Genomic DNA, 14,225 nt, shown 5'->3' with positions numbered 1-14,225 from the left:
TCCTGGTCAGTCCAGCAGGTGGCAGTAATGAAGCCCCTCCTGTGCGCCAATGAGGCTCTCGCGCCACCTAGTGGGCATCTGTGGCCTTGCACCGCCCAAGCTCTGCACCCAGGACACCGCAAGCGTGCAGGCTCCAGCGTGAAAATGCCTCGGATAGAAGGAAACAAAGCCAGAGTGCAAAAGCCGGAAAGGGAAACACTGGAAGAGCCAGCCGCCCCCCCCCCCCTCCCCGCCGGGAGTGAAGGAATAGAGGAGGGCAGCGGCTCAAGAGATGATATGCAGAAATATGGGGCTCTGTGAATCAAACAGGCCTTTCAGCAGAGCATGACCCTGAAGGCTGTGGAAGAAATCGCAAAACAAAGAACACTGCCCAGTTCTACAAGGATTAAGTCATTAGCCAGTGTGCCCTGAAAGGCATTCAGGATGAAAAACAGGATAAGGTACTCCATACTTTGGAAAAACAGGCTGAGGTTTTTTCTTTTCAAATCATAGCTTTGTTTGTCCATTCATTTTTGGCCGTACTGGGTCTTCATTGCGGCACAGAGGCTCTTCATTGCTGGTGCAGGCTTTCTCTATTTTTGGCGAGTGGGGGCTCCTCTTTAGTTGCAGTATCCATGCTTCTCATTGCAGTGGCCTCTCTTGTGCAGCTTGGACTCTAGGGTGTGAGGGCTCGGTAGTTGTGGTAAGTGGGCTTAGTTGCCCTGAGGCATGTGGGATCTTAATTTCTGGACCTAGGATCTAACCTGTGTCCCCGGCATTGGCAGGCAGACTATTAACCTCTGGACCACCACGAAGTTCCAGAAAAAAATTTTAATGAACCCAGATTCTTGCACCTTAGCTCAGTTGGTAAAGAATCTGCCTGCAATGCAGGAGACCCTAGTTCGATTCCTGGGTCAGGAAGCTCTGCTGGAGAAGGGAAAGGCTACCCACTCCAGTATTCTTGGGCTTCCCTGGTGGCTCAGCTGGTAAAGAATCCCCCTGCAAGATGTCCGTCAGCAGACAAATGGATAAGAAAGCTGTGGTACATATACACAATGGACTATTACTCAGCCATTAAAAAGGATACATTTGAATCAGTTCTAATGAGGTGGATGAAACTGGAGCCTATTATACAGAGTGAAGTAAGTCAGAAAGAAAAACACCAATACAGTATACTAATGCATATATATGGACTTTAGAAAGATGGTAACGATAACCCTATATGTGAGACAGCTAAAGAGACACAGATGTACAGAACAGTCTTTTGGACTCTGTGGGAGAAGCCGAGGGTGGGATGATTTGAGAGAATAGCATTGAAACATGTATATTACCATATGTGAAACAGATCGCCAGTCAAGGTTCAATGCATGAGACATGGTGCTCGGGGCTGGTGCACTGGGATGACCCAGAGGGATGGGATGGGGAGGGAGGTGGGAGGGGGGCTCAGGATGGGGAACATGTACACCCATAGCTGATTCATGTCAATGAATGACAAAACCACTACAATATTGTAAAGTAATTAGCCTCCAATTAAAATAAATTACAAAAAAAAAAAAAAAAAAAGAATCCCCTTGCAATGCAGGAGACCTGGGTTTGATCCCTGGGTTGGCAAGATCCCCTGGAGGAGGGAAAGGCCACACTCACTCCAGTATTCTGGCCTGGAGAATTCCATGGACAGTACAGTCCATGAGGCTGCAAAGAGTCGGACACGACTGAGTGACTTTCACTTTCACTTTTTATGTATAGAAAAACACTAAAATCATTAACTGAGCTACCTGATCATCGCAAGTAACAGTCACATTTTTTCTTTTTAACCAAGATATGTGCCTGACTGCATACATTCCCAAGCCAAAACCATATCTATACTGGCTTCTCTGAGCTACTGAGAGGCTGTTTCCTGAGTAACAGTCCTATAGTAAGGTCCCTCAATAAAGCAAACCCACAGCTCTTACACTGTGCATTTTTCTTTCAGTTGACAGTTTTGGTGACCACAAAGGGACCCACGGCAGACTTGTCTCCTTCACCTGATATTCTCCAAGTATCTGCAGCCCTGATACCACCAAGGGCCCTTTCAGCCTGTCTGCCTCACTAGTCCAGAATACTGGGTGACTCTCTCCCGAGTCTCAGAGCTCTCAACTTGGCTGACAATCTTGTGTTCAATTTGGTAGCAGATAAAAAGTTACCTGATTTCTCAGTTGAAAGATACAAAGAAAGGGCTCAGCTGAAAACACTGAGAAAATCGTCCAGTTGAGAGACACTGAGGTTTGGATGGGGTGATTAGGCAGGCAGTTGGCCTGCCATCTTTCATCAAATTGGCAGCTTAATGGGGTTTGTCAGGACAAAAGTGAAGATACCATACAAGGGCTTTCAGCTCCAAAGATAAGGGACATAGCTCTCACCAGCTAGTCATGACTTTCTCAGGCAACTGAGAAATGAACAGAACTGGTGAAGGTGAATCCTCATAATATCCAGCAGTCCCATAAGGAAATCCACTTGTTCCTTTTAAAAACTAGCTAGTCCAGGGACCCTCACATGAAGACTGGCCATCCAGGGATCTGCATGCCCACAGTGGTTCTAGACTACTAGAGGGAGAGACGGAGACACATAAAGGAGCTAAAACGACCGTAGGGTGACACCTAGAGGTGCTTGCTAGCACCTATTCTCGAGTCAAAGTACATGTACTGGCTTCTGCCCTACCTCTTTGGGGCAGCTTTTCAGAGGTACTGAGGGTTTGTTCCTCAGGCTATAATCTGCCATAAGGTCTCCAAGTAAAACTGAAATCCACAAGTCTTACGCTGTGCGTTTTCCTTTCAGTTGACAAAATCGATGTCCCCCACAGGCAGCCACTTCTCAAATTCACTGCAGCTTCATGGACAGAAGAGCCTGGCGGGCTACAGTCCATGGGGTTGCAAAGAGCCGGACACGACTGAGCGACTAACACTAGCAGCACTACTCGTAACTCATCAAAGTTTATTATGGCAATTAATTGTACAAACATACCAGCGATCGCTCGTCCAGTACAGGAGTACTCGGACCAGTAGAGTCCATTAGTGATTTCTCTGTATAAATAACTTATGAGAAGCAAGCACAACCGGTCAGAGACCAACGGGGCTGACTGAGCATCTCATCGCACACACCCACTGATGGCACGCAGGCCAGGTGGGGCGGGGCAGGCACCAGAAGGTCGAGTTTCCTCTTTGGCCCCCAGCACCCCAGGCCCACCGGGTGCTGGGTACTCGGGTAATGGACAATTCAAGGCACATATGACTTCCTAACAGATAGCAGCTCCAGAGTCTGCCCTTGAGACCTGGTTCACATCTGGTAACAACCAAGGTAATGCTCCATTCATCACAACCCCCTTTGGTCTATTGTCATTTTTATTACTGAACTGGGTGCTGAAAGCCCCCAGCGTGGTGGGGGCTGTGTGTGGCTCAGAGTCACAGTCTCTGCCCTTTACATTCTGAAGATAAGAGAGATGCAAAGAAATGACTCCGACATAGTGATGGTGTTTTACAAAGCACCACAGGGGAAGTAACTGTTAGGGCATATTTTGATGTCTCTTAGGAGGGTTTTAGGGGCTCGTGAAGAGTTACAGGAGGGAGTCAAAGGAAGGGAGGGGGCTGCCGTGGATGAGATTCAAGGCACTAAAGGAGTGGACAGGATGGGGGTGAGCCACAGAAGTCAACCAGAAGCAGGGAGACCCCAGACAAGAGAGGTGGCCGGGGGGGCAACCTGGTCTTCTGCTCCTAAATGAGCCCCTGATGTGACCACAGTCTTCTGGACCAGAACTGCCTCCTCTCCTCCAGCCAGAGGGTCCAAGGCAGCCCCTGGATTCTCCAACCAGAGCCAGCAAGGTCTGGGATCCGCCTCCACAATCCTCGGCCTGCTCCCTGCACGGGCACTGCTGCTGTTGTTCAAACGGCAGCACACAGGACAAGCTGACCTGACATCAGTCTGTCAGGGTCCTGTTATGGCTTTATGTGATGTAAAAATCACTCATTGTTTTGCCTAACTCTGTTCTCTTCCCCTGATCCAACTCTGCCATGGAGCGTGCGGTGGGCCATCCTTGAACGCACCAAGAGACAAAGGGAGCTGCCTCTCTTGGCGTGGCACCATGGTTGCACTTGCTAAATCCCAGAGAAGAGGGAGGGGGTGAGCAGGGGCCGGCCAGCCCCTCGCTGAGATAACTCCTCACTGGGTTCGGGCGTCCGTGAGTCCGTGAGTGAGTGCAGTCATGAGGAGACGTCCACAGGCGCGGGCACCCACGGGGAGGACTGAACGCCCCGCTTGGCGCGCACCAGGAAAGCGACAGCCAGCCACGGGAGCCGGGCGCTCCTTCCCCTGGGAGGCCTGCAGGCCCTGGGACCACCGGTGCAGCCGAGCCAGTCACACTGCCGGCCAGCCCTCCCAGGCCTGTGCGCTCCCAGCCGGGCCCCTCAGGCTCCCTGGCGCGACCCAAGTCTGCGGGCAGCCAACTCCACTTCCCATTAGCCTCGAGTCTCAGCAAGGGGTGGGCTGAAGGTTGTGGTACAGGTGGGAGCAGGCAAGGGCCGAGGGCCGGGACTGTGCCTAATAGCCAGGCCAGGTGGGGCCCTGAGGCGGGGGGAACCCATAGGGAGGAGCGGGCCCGGGGGGGTAGGGGGGCTGGAGGGGGCCTGAGGCCTGGGGCTGTGTGGGGTACGGAGGTTTTCCTCCTGTTGAGAGGTAGGGGGGCTGCTGCGGATAACCAGGACTGGGGGCCCGGCCCCCCATCACAGGGTACCCAGGCCCAGAGGCACCAGCGGGGGCCACGGGATAGCCCGGCCGGGGCGGCATGCTCCTCTGTGGGGACCAGGAGTAGCCTGAAGGGGCCCTCGCTCCCGGCTGGGCTGTGGGGTAGGGGGGCCCCAAAGGCCCACTGTAGGAAAAGGAGGGCTGGGACACCACGGGGAAGGGGGCCGGCTGGAGCGCTCCTTGGGCGGGGGGGCCCACGGGCATGCCTGGAGAGGGGCTGTAGGGCAAAGGGTAGGGCGGGACCACTGGAGGCTGCGGCGGCGGCTGTGGCTGAGCGTCTTCGGGTGGCGGGGGCGTCGCCTGGGGGTCGGGGCGCAGTGGCGGGGGCGGGCGGGGAGGTGGGGCGTCCCCGGCCGGCTCCAGGGAGGCCCTGGGCTTTCTCATCACATCCTGGAGCTTCTCCACGCGAACCCGGCGCAGATGGGACAGTGTTCTCATGGAGGAGAAATTCTCCAGGAACGTGTCCAGGGGCACCTCGCCCTCCAGGAACTTCTCAGCCATGGCCTGGAAGACACAAGCTCCAGTGGCATTGGGTCTGCCGGGATGGAGGCCACCTGAATACCGCCGGGTCAGAGGTCAGCTGCAGCCCCCACCCCCACCCCAGCCAGGCTGCAGGAGCTGCCTTCTTCGTCCCCTGCTTTGGGAATTTCTCTCTACGGCTCTTCTCACTGGTGATATATTATTACACAAACATGCGTTTAATTTATCCTGTCTCCCCCACCAGGATGTCAGCTTCCGGACGGTGGGGACCACCTGTCACGGCCACCACTGTTCCCCACCCCGGCATCAAGCCAAGCTCATGGCAGATGTTGAACTGGGTGTCGATTGACCAGATGAACACTGGCTCCCTGGTCACTAGCACAGCCCTGCCCAGGGGCTGAGGGGCCTGGCAGAGAGCAGTGAGATGTGGAGAGAGCCAGTCTGCCCACGGAGAGTAAAGATGGGCCCAGAGGGAAGCAGGAGAGAGCTGCCAGGAGAGGGAGGGGTTGGCAGCCTGGCTTCAGCCCTCGAAGGTACCTGCTCACTGCTCTGCCCCCAAGGCCTGCAGCTGCCCCACAGCTGTGCCATCCATCCTTCATTTCCGCTTCAACCAGTTAGACTGGGTTTCTGTTCCCTGCATCCAAAAGGGCCTCCACGGGGACTACAGGTGGAGAGACCATTCACCTCTGCCATCTAACAGAGCCTGGGTCCTGCGCCCTGCAGACGCGGGTACTCAGGATAAGAGCTCCTACTCCCGATGAGCCGGACCCCCGGCTTCTCCCCTCTCCTGGGGCTGCCTGGTCTCTTCTGCTGCCCTCTGGCCTCTCTTCGCTCTCTGTGCACAGACTGGCTCTGGGTGGAAGACGCTGCCAGGCCCCACAGCCCCTGGGCTGGGCCGTGCTAGTGACCGTGGAGCCAGTGGTCACCTGGTCAGTGTTCATCTGCTCCAGGGGCTGACTCTGCAAGGAAGACCAGGTGTCAACTGCCGTCTCACCTCGGACTCTTCTTCAATCTTCATGCTTTCAATCTGCAGAAGGTCCAACAAGGTCCCTAGCTGCAGCGCTGAGGAGAACTTCTCTGGAAGGGAGGGTAGAAAGGTTGACATTTCAAAAGTGCCTCTTGATGCTGTGGTAGAGGCTGAGGTTTCTGCAAGGGTCCTGAAGAGTCCTATGTGCCAGGGGCCCTGCAATTGCCCTGGGGTCTCAGCAGAACCCCCTTCGGTCAGTTCCCTCTGGTCAGCTTTCTGAGCTGACAGGAGCTCAGTGAACAGACCCTGGCTCCCCAGCTCCCCGGCTCCCCATGCTGGCTGGGAAAGCAGGAGGCCTTAGGCTCTGCCCACCCACCCTAATCTGGTTCTGCTGCCCATGGGGTTACTTCCTCTGTCTGAGTGTCAAGTTCTCCACCTTGAGGACCAGATGCCCCTCACCTCCTCAGACAGCAGGATGGGACACAGAAAGCCCAGACCAGGCTCTCCAGATGCAAATCCCAACTCTGCCTCTATGTTGCCAAGGAGCCCTGGCCAAGCTCCCGCGTCTCTCTGAGCCTCACTCCTCTCATCTACGACACGAGAACCACTACAGGACCTACACTGAGATGGCTGCTAAAGCACTTAGCCAGGCTGGGGACGTGGTGACCTGCAGTAACTGCTGGCCCCTTCTTGTCCTGGGGAGGGAGAGGGACTCTGTTCTTCCAGGAGAGTCCAGCAGCTCCCCCAGTCCCATGGGGAACCCTGAGTGAAGAGAGGCACCCCCCGTGCACATTCCCGAGGCTGGCCGCCTACCCAGCTTCGCCTTCTGCTCCTGGCACCGCTCCACCAGCGTCCGGAGCTCCTGGTACTTGTCCGAGAGGTTTGAGCGGCTGATCTCCAGGGGACCCTGGAACTCCAGGTTCCGCTCGGCCAGGCTCCGGTTGGTGGCCAGTGCCATCTCCCGCTCCAGCTGCAGATCCTGAACCTACAGGGCAAGACACCTGACCATGAGACCCGCCCCTCAGTTCCCGGTGGGCTGGGCCAGGGGCTCCTGGAACCTGTTGCTTACCGAGGGGAAGCCAGGCAACACTCAGCCCCCAATCAGAGTCAGACGGCGTGTTAAGTGCCTGCTAAGTCGCTTCAGTCATGTCCCACTCTGTGTGACACCATGGACTGTAGCTGGCCAGGCTCCTCTGTCCATGGGATTCTCCAGGCCAGAATATTGAAGTGGGTTGCCATGCCCTTCTCCAGGGGATCTTCTCAACCCAGGGATTGAACCCGTGTCTCTTAAGTCTCCTGCATTGGCAGGCAGATTCTTTACCACTAACTAATGCCACCTGGAAAGCCCAGAGTCAGATGGACCCAGGTTCAAACTCTGAGCAAAACACTCTGATCCAGATGCCTCATGAAACTTTAACCCAAGAGCCTCTGTGGTGGAGGCAGGTGGGGAGCTGGCACTAAAGGGAAATGTGACGAGCAGGAAGAGCCCACTGTGGACTGTGTGGAGCTCCGGGAGGGAGCGGGGAGAGTCAGAGGCTTCCTAGGAAGGCAGGGACCAAAAGAATCAACTGCTCATCCCCAGAATTCAGAGGCAAGAGACCTCCTCTAAGGTGCACTAACGTAAGGCCAGAACACAGGCTGGACACGCCAGGAGGCCCCCAAATAAAGTCAGCCCGAGGAGCGGGAAAGCCAGGGCCAGCCTGAGACACCGATTCCAGACGGACCTGCGCTGCCTCCTCCACGTGTGTGTCCTGCAGAGAAGCTACGCAGATGAGCTGACAGGGGGCCCCCTGGAGAGCTGGGGGTAGTCCTCAGGTGAGGCCCTGCACAAGCCTGGCTGAGACCACGTCCCCAGGCTGAGCGGTGCTCCTCCCCTCGGCGAGGTCCTTCGTGGTCACCAGCCCGTGAGGTGGCAGCCTCAGAAACCCTGCCCAGACCTGCTCTGACCTGAAGCCCCGTCCATTTATCAGGGAGAGGAGGGCGGAGAAACAGACCTACACCCCTGCGGGAGCGGGCACTACACACCAGCATGTCACCAGGGCCACCAGCACCCCAAGCTGGGCTCAGGGTGCAGCTTCGCAAGACCGGCTTCCGCCAGGAACCACTGAGCAGCTTCTTTACCATGGTGAGCACATGGCGAGCCCCGCCGGACTGGCTCGACCCCGAGCAGACGCAGGAAGCCGTGGGCATCCTAGAGGAGGGGGTTTCAGAGGGCCTGAAGCCCTGTGCTTGGGGTGGGCTGGGAGCCTGCCCTGCGGGCTCCAGACTGGAAAGAGAACTGCCATGGTTACCAGAAATTGTTACCAGAAATTGTGGGGCCTGGCCACAGCCTCCCGGGTCTGCCCCCACACCTGGCTGTCACAAACACCCCTGGAGCCGCTTAGCAAGGGCTCTGACTCAGGGACGCCTGCACTGTGGGGTCCCAATCTCATTTTCATTGGCCGTGAAAGCTTTTCTTCTCTTATGTGGCAGACCCAGAGGGGCGCCTGAAGTGCCCTGCTCAGCTGCCCCTTAAAGGGCCCCAGATCCCCAGTGCACATGTCCTCTTTGTATCTCCACTGCCTTTTCCCTGGGTTTTAGCCAGTAAATCTATGCCGGACACTTTCCCCTAAACCTGGTCCTACCTGTTTCTGCCCCCTCTCCCCAGAGCCTCCCCCAAATCTTTCTCCATCAGGAATTCACAATAAAGCCCTTGACCCCCATTATAAGAGGTCAATAAGACAGTTCAAGCACTCCCCCCAGAAGACCCCAGAGCGCACACAGTTCCACAGGGAGAGTGGTCCCCTGCTCTTTTCTCCGAGCAATGTCCACACCCCAAACTCAGTGAGCTCCCATCCCTCCTCAAATCCCATGCGATGATCATGTCTCATAGCCCATGGGAGGAACCCTGTCTACAGGGTCTCATGAGTCTACAGAACTCATTCTTCACTTCCCCGCGATCCCGTGAGTGTTCTTCCCTTCCAAGAATTCAAATCAATTAGTCAGGCACAGCTGCATGTCACAAAACTCAACTTGCCTTTTGCCCACGAGGTTGTTTCTGCTGACATTTTCCATGATTCTGTGCTTCGCCACACCTCCCATGGGCCTGCCGAGCTTGGAGGTCAATAAATTCTAATTATGTAATTTGGCGTGTTTCTACAAAGTTCTGTGCCCTTGGGAACAGGCCTTGGTGTTCCCATCACACTGCTCGCGGCAGACTGGAGGAGCACTTGGTGTTTAACATGTGAAGGCGAGGGGATGAAGGCTGGCATCGAGTCAGCTTGGAGCCGGGCCCTGGCTGAGCTCAGTGCCTCACTCACTCTAGGAGGCAGCCCTGGAGTTTAACCAAGACCAGCCTTGTTCTGGGTGGCAGGACGCACCACATCTGGGCCCCGAGCCTCCCATCACACCCTGCCCCGCACCCTGTGCCCTCCAGCCCTGGCGAAGGCTGCTCCTGCAGGGAGCGGGGTGGTGGGGGCAGCTGGAGCATCGGCAAGGAAGGAGCCAGGACCAGGTCCGGCTGCACAGCCCCTCACGGAGAGGAAAGAGGTCTGCAGAGGCAGAGGTACAAGTTGGGTGGCTAGGCTTCCCTTTTCTGGGGTCAGACACTGTAAATATACAGAAGAGACAAAGAGCACTGTTCAGCAGCAAAGACAGACGCACATGCCAAAGGCCAATCAGTGACCTGGCCATTATTTTTGTCCGTGTCTCCCGACCATCAGGGGCAGGAGGCGGTGGCGTGCAGAGCTGAGGACAGGCTGCAGCCACTCAAGGCATGGCTGGGGACATGGCCAGCTCCGCAGCCACATCTGGTTAACTGATCTCTTTGACCTTGCAGGGTAGTCACAGGTTCAAGGTGATGGGAAGGGCAGGGAGCGCCCTTTATAAAATGCAAAGCCCTGTCCTTTCAGAAGGTGGCTTATTCCCGTGAGGATGGTGACTAGGAGCTGTAGGTGATTAGATGTCAGTTGTAATTGAAAGGGATTAAACAGGAGGTGAGCCTAATCCCAGTCCCAGAATCTCTCCTAGAGATTCAGGGCTGTTGGCGAAAGGCAGTTACACGACGGAACCAGTGCTTTTAGAAACGCCTCCAAACCCAGGCTGGAGCAACAGGGTAGGGGCTCCGGGGGCACGCAGGTCCCTGAAGACACCAGGAGCCAGAGTTGGCTGGGGGCCCTGGACTCCCTGGCCCTGTCCTTCCTCCCTCCGGAGAACTCCCAGAGGGCCCAGGAACTGGACTGAGACCCCAGGGGCTCCTCTGGCTGGGTCCAAACCAGGGTGCAGGCCACAGAAAAGGGAAAGAGAGCTGGCCGAAACTCCCAACAAGCCAGCATCCCTGAGGAGGGCCCCAGTCCCATCCGCCATCTCTGGCCCCATGACAGCCTCCCCTACCTCCGGGGAGTCCTGGGCCAGTCGGTCGATGGCCTCCGGGTCGTTCTGCATCTCCTCCAGCTCCTCCAGGGTCTTGTCTTTTAGTGTTTCCATCTTTCCTGGGATCACAGAAGGACACTGAAGTGAGAGAGGGGCAGCTCAGGTGGAAGGGACCCCCGAGTCCATATTATTAATCTGTCAAAGACCAACTGGAGTTTCCCAGTGGTGCTGCCAGTCCACAGGGAGGCCCAGGGAGGGAACAGTCCAGCCACCCTGCCCATCCCCTGTTCCCAGGGAGACCAAGAAGCTGCTTCTTTACCCAAACCATGAGGCAGCCAGAGGCAAAACCACGATTCCTGGAGGTGCTAGATGAAGCTCCCCAAGAAGCAGACAGAAAAGGCAGGAGGAGGGAGGCAGACAGCCTGGGATGGAGACTAAACTTGGCCCAAGGCCGCCTGTGAGCCCTGATGCCAGCACACACCCTAGGAGGAGTCTATTTCTGTCTGAACCTGAAATACATCTACTCTTCACATGGGGCTTTGCCGGGTTTGGGTGCCTCCCTGCCTGTCATGTTTAGCACACCAACCACCTTGGGTTTGCCGCAAGCATTCTCTGCAGCTCCACGTGCCACAAAACCCTCATGTGCACAAAAATAAACTGTCACATGTGTGTCCTCGTCAGAAAAGAACCAGAAATCGCCACCAGACTGGCCCCTGCGGGTACCAGAAGGAAAGGAAATCAACCGACCTGAACAGGACACCTGCTTCAACGGAAGAGCTGGTTTCGGCGGCCCTCTCCCCGTCACTCTGCCCAGGGGGACATGGATCGATGGCTGCATGACACGAGGCCACAGCCAGGCCCAGGAGGACGGAGCTCCAGGGAGAAGAGGAAGCACTAACAGGCTCAGGGCTCACTTCCCTCCTGCTGACAGCATCCTCCGTTCTCATCCATTCTCACCATTTCCAGACACATGTTTTACAGCCCGGATTTTTCACTACAAAGGCTCTGCGAGTTTTCCAAGGATCCTGATGCTACAGAAGCCCGGAGCCCCCCATTGCCCCTCTGTCCACGGCTCGGCGGGAATGACGCCTCGGCTGAGGGGGCGCCACGTAGTCCAGGCCCAGGGTTACAGCTGTGTGGCCAGAGGTGACCTCCAGGCTTGCTTCCTCATCTGGACCAGGAGGGGAAGGCATCTCCAGGGCAGCAGAAAGACGAAGGAGAAACCCATCAACGGAGGCCACGTGATGCCTCTGCCAGGAAGTCCTGGGTGCAGCCTTCATGCTTCAGTGTTTATTTAAGGTGCCCCCCTTTTCATGCTCCAAAGTGTCCTGGTTTAGGTAACCAACTCTATGGTCACCTGACTGATAGACCTCTACAGGGCCACCCCCACTTTCTGTTACCTACTGAGGGCTGAATGTCACCCCCAACCTCCACGAGAAGGATGCCAAGCTTTGTTGAGTACCTGAAACCTGGGGGGACGCCTGCTGAGAATGTGGGAGGCATAGCCGCACCCTCAGAGCCCTGCATCATAGGCCAGGGTGGGGCCCAGACATCTCCCGGAGATGCGGACGCAGCTGGTCTGAGGCCGGATTCAGAGAAAGACAACAGCTCACTGCTGGTCGTGTGCAATGGAGGCCACTAGGGACTGAGCACCGCGGTGTGTTTTACAACGCACTGCCTCTCCTACTTCTGCGAGGTGGGGGCAATTGTCCCACTGGTGGGTGGGGACCAGAAAGGTTACAAGGGGCAGAGTCAGAATTCTGCACTCTGTCTACACCTCACTCTAAGACTCCCGACAAGCTTGGTCTAAAGGTTGACGGTGAGGGTCTGGGGAAGGAGCAGAACTGGGGAGGCCCCCCGCCCTTGTTGCTGTTTAGTCACTAAGTCGTGTCCGATTTTTTCATGACCCCATGCACTGCAGTCTGCCAGGCTCTTCTGTCCATGGGATTTCCCAGGCACTCGCCATGAGCGAGACGAGCAAGGGGAACTGAGCAACATTCTGAAGACCTGCAATGTCAGGGGCCTGGGCTCCGTCAGACTGACCATGTCTGAGTCCCAGGCCCTGCCACTTGTCACTGCTATAAGTGGCTCGTGAACTCACCCTGAGCCTTGGGCTCTTCATCTGTAAAATGCGTCAGTGCAGTGGTCAACACAGGCAAAGTGCTGGCTCAGTGTGAGGCCTGGCCTAAGACAAATGCTGACAGAAGGCTCCAACGCTGCAGAAGTTGCTTATTGGTTACTGAAGCCTCCAACACAGCCCAGACTTGCTGGGCCTCAGTGGCAGCTGGCCTGGCTCCACCCACCAGGGGAGGGGCCTGCCACACGAGGGTGTCTGCTCCTTTTCAAAGTTAGGGCTGGGTACAGAGACACCCCTAGACTGAGGATGGACGCTCCAGTGTGGGCAGCTGGCTGGCTGCAGACAAAAGTGCAGTTTCCGCAGTGCCACCTAAGAGGGCCCCAGCAGGTCCAGGCACGCTCACCACGCACCCGCCCCGGGATGGGCCTCCACCCTCCCCCGACCACTTACCACGGGAGGCAGCCCCAACCACGCACAGTGAGACCACATTCAAGGCGGCACAGCCTCAAGAGCTGATGGCACACTTTTCGGTCTCAGGACACCTGTCACCCCTAACACTATGGAGACCTCAAAGAGTTCTCATTTACGTGGATCTTAGCTATTGATAAATACCAAAATTAAAAGTGAGGGATTCTTAAAACACAAGAACATGAAAGCGCACACACACTTGCCGTCAGAAGGATGTTGTGTCGTGAACCCTCTGAAAACTTCCCTGTGTACTCACTCGAGAAAGAAAGGAAAAAGGAAAAAAATGCCCTAGGTTACGAAAATCACTCTGACATCATGGACAGCCTGACAGGGTTCTCAGAGATCCCCCAGAACACACTTTGAGAACCCCTGGCCTTAGATGTTAGGGGCACAGACTCAGGAGCCAGACTGTCCAGGTTTGAAGCTCATTTCTGCCACTTACTAGGTGTGGTATTTAATCTCGCTGTGCCTCAGTTTCTCCAGCTGTGAAACAGCAGTGCCTGGCACGCCGTAAACACTGCCTAAGTCTTTGTTGTCACCATGATGCCCATAACCTCATCACACAGTGAGACTCGCTAGTATCCAACCTCAGAGACGAGGCTCAGAGGGGTGTCCAGGGTCACCAGGCCCGGAGGGGGCAGCGCCTGAACCAGTCCAGGACTCTTCTCACCATCTGCAGCAGCATCGCGGGGGGGTCCCTGCTGAAAGCCAGAGTCCCAAGTTCCACAGACCCAGAACTTCAGGATCTCCACGATTCATTCATTCTTTGTTTCTTTCTTCCTCCCTTCCTCCCTTTCTCTCTCTTCCTTCTTTCCCTTCTTTCCAGTTTTACTGAGATATAACTGACATATAGCACTGTGTAAGTTTAAGGTGTAGAACATAATGATTTGACTCACATCATGAAATGATAACAATAATTTTAGGGAACATCCATCATTTCCTACAGGTAACAAAATTAAAGAGACAGGAAAAAACCTTTGTGTGTGTGATGAGAACTCTCAGGATTTTCCTTCTTAACGCCTTTCAAATATAACATATGGTATTAATCACATTTACGTTGTCTCTATAAATTGCATTTTTTAAGTAAAATTTATAAACAGTTATAAATTATGTTTATTATGGTATCTTTAT

General features: G+C 55.4%; 1 protein-coding gene across 2 annotated transcripts in view; it reads right to left on the bottom strand.

The window, feature by feature from the left end:
• Positions 1-2,929: 2,929 nt before the first annotated feature.
• The window catches only part of VPS37C (VPS37C subunit of ESCRT-I), a 28,461-nt gene continuing 17,165 nt past the window's right edge, over positions 2,930-14,225 (bottom strand). For both annotated transcript variants that reach the window (XM_061166384.1, XM_061166381.1), the window contains 4 exons: positions 10,571-10,668; positions 7,013-7,184; positions 6,227-6,309; positions 2,930-5,256 (listed from right to left, as the gene is read on the bottom strand). In XM_061166384.1, the coding sequence (XP_061022367.1) occupies positions 4,549-5,256; positions 6,227-6,309; positions 7,013-7,184; positions 10,571-10,663 (1,056 nt within the window). In that variant the 5' untranslated portion in view covers positions 10,664-10,668 and the 3' untranslated portion in view covers positions 2,930-4,548. The remainder of the gene's footprint in view (positions 5,257-6,226; positions 6,310-7,012; positions 7,185-10,570; positions 10,669-14,225) is intronic.

The sequence above is a fragment of the Dama dama genome, chromosome 2 (genome assembly GCF_033118175.1).
Source record: "Dama dama isolate Ldn47 chromosome 2, ASM3311817v1, whole genome shotgun sequence".
NCBI lineage: Eukaryota > Metazoa > Chordata > Mammalia > Artiodactyla > Cervidae > Dama > Dama dama.
The sequence above is the reverse complement of the archived record's forward strand: the minus strand, read 5'-3'. Positions and strand labels throughout refer to the sequence as shown.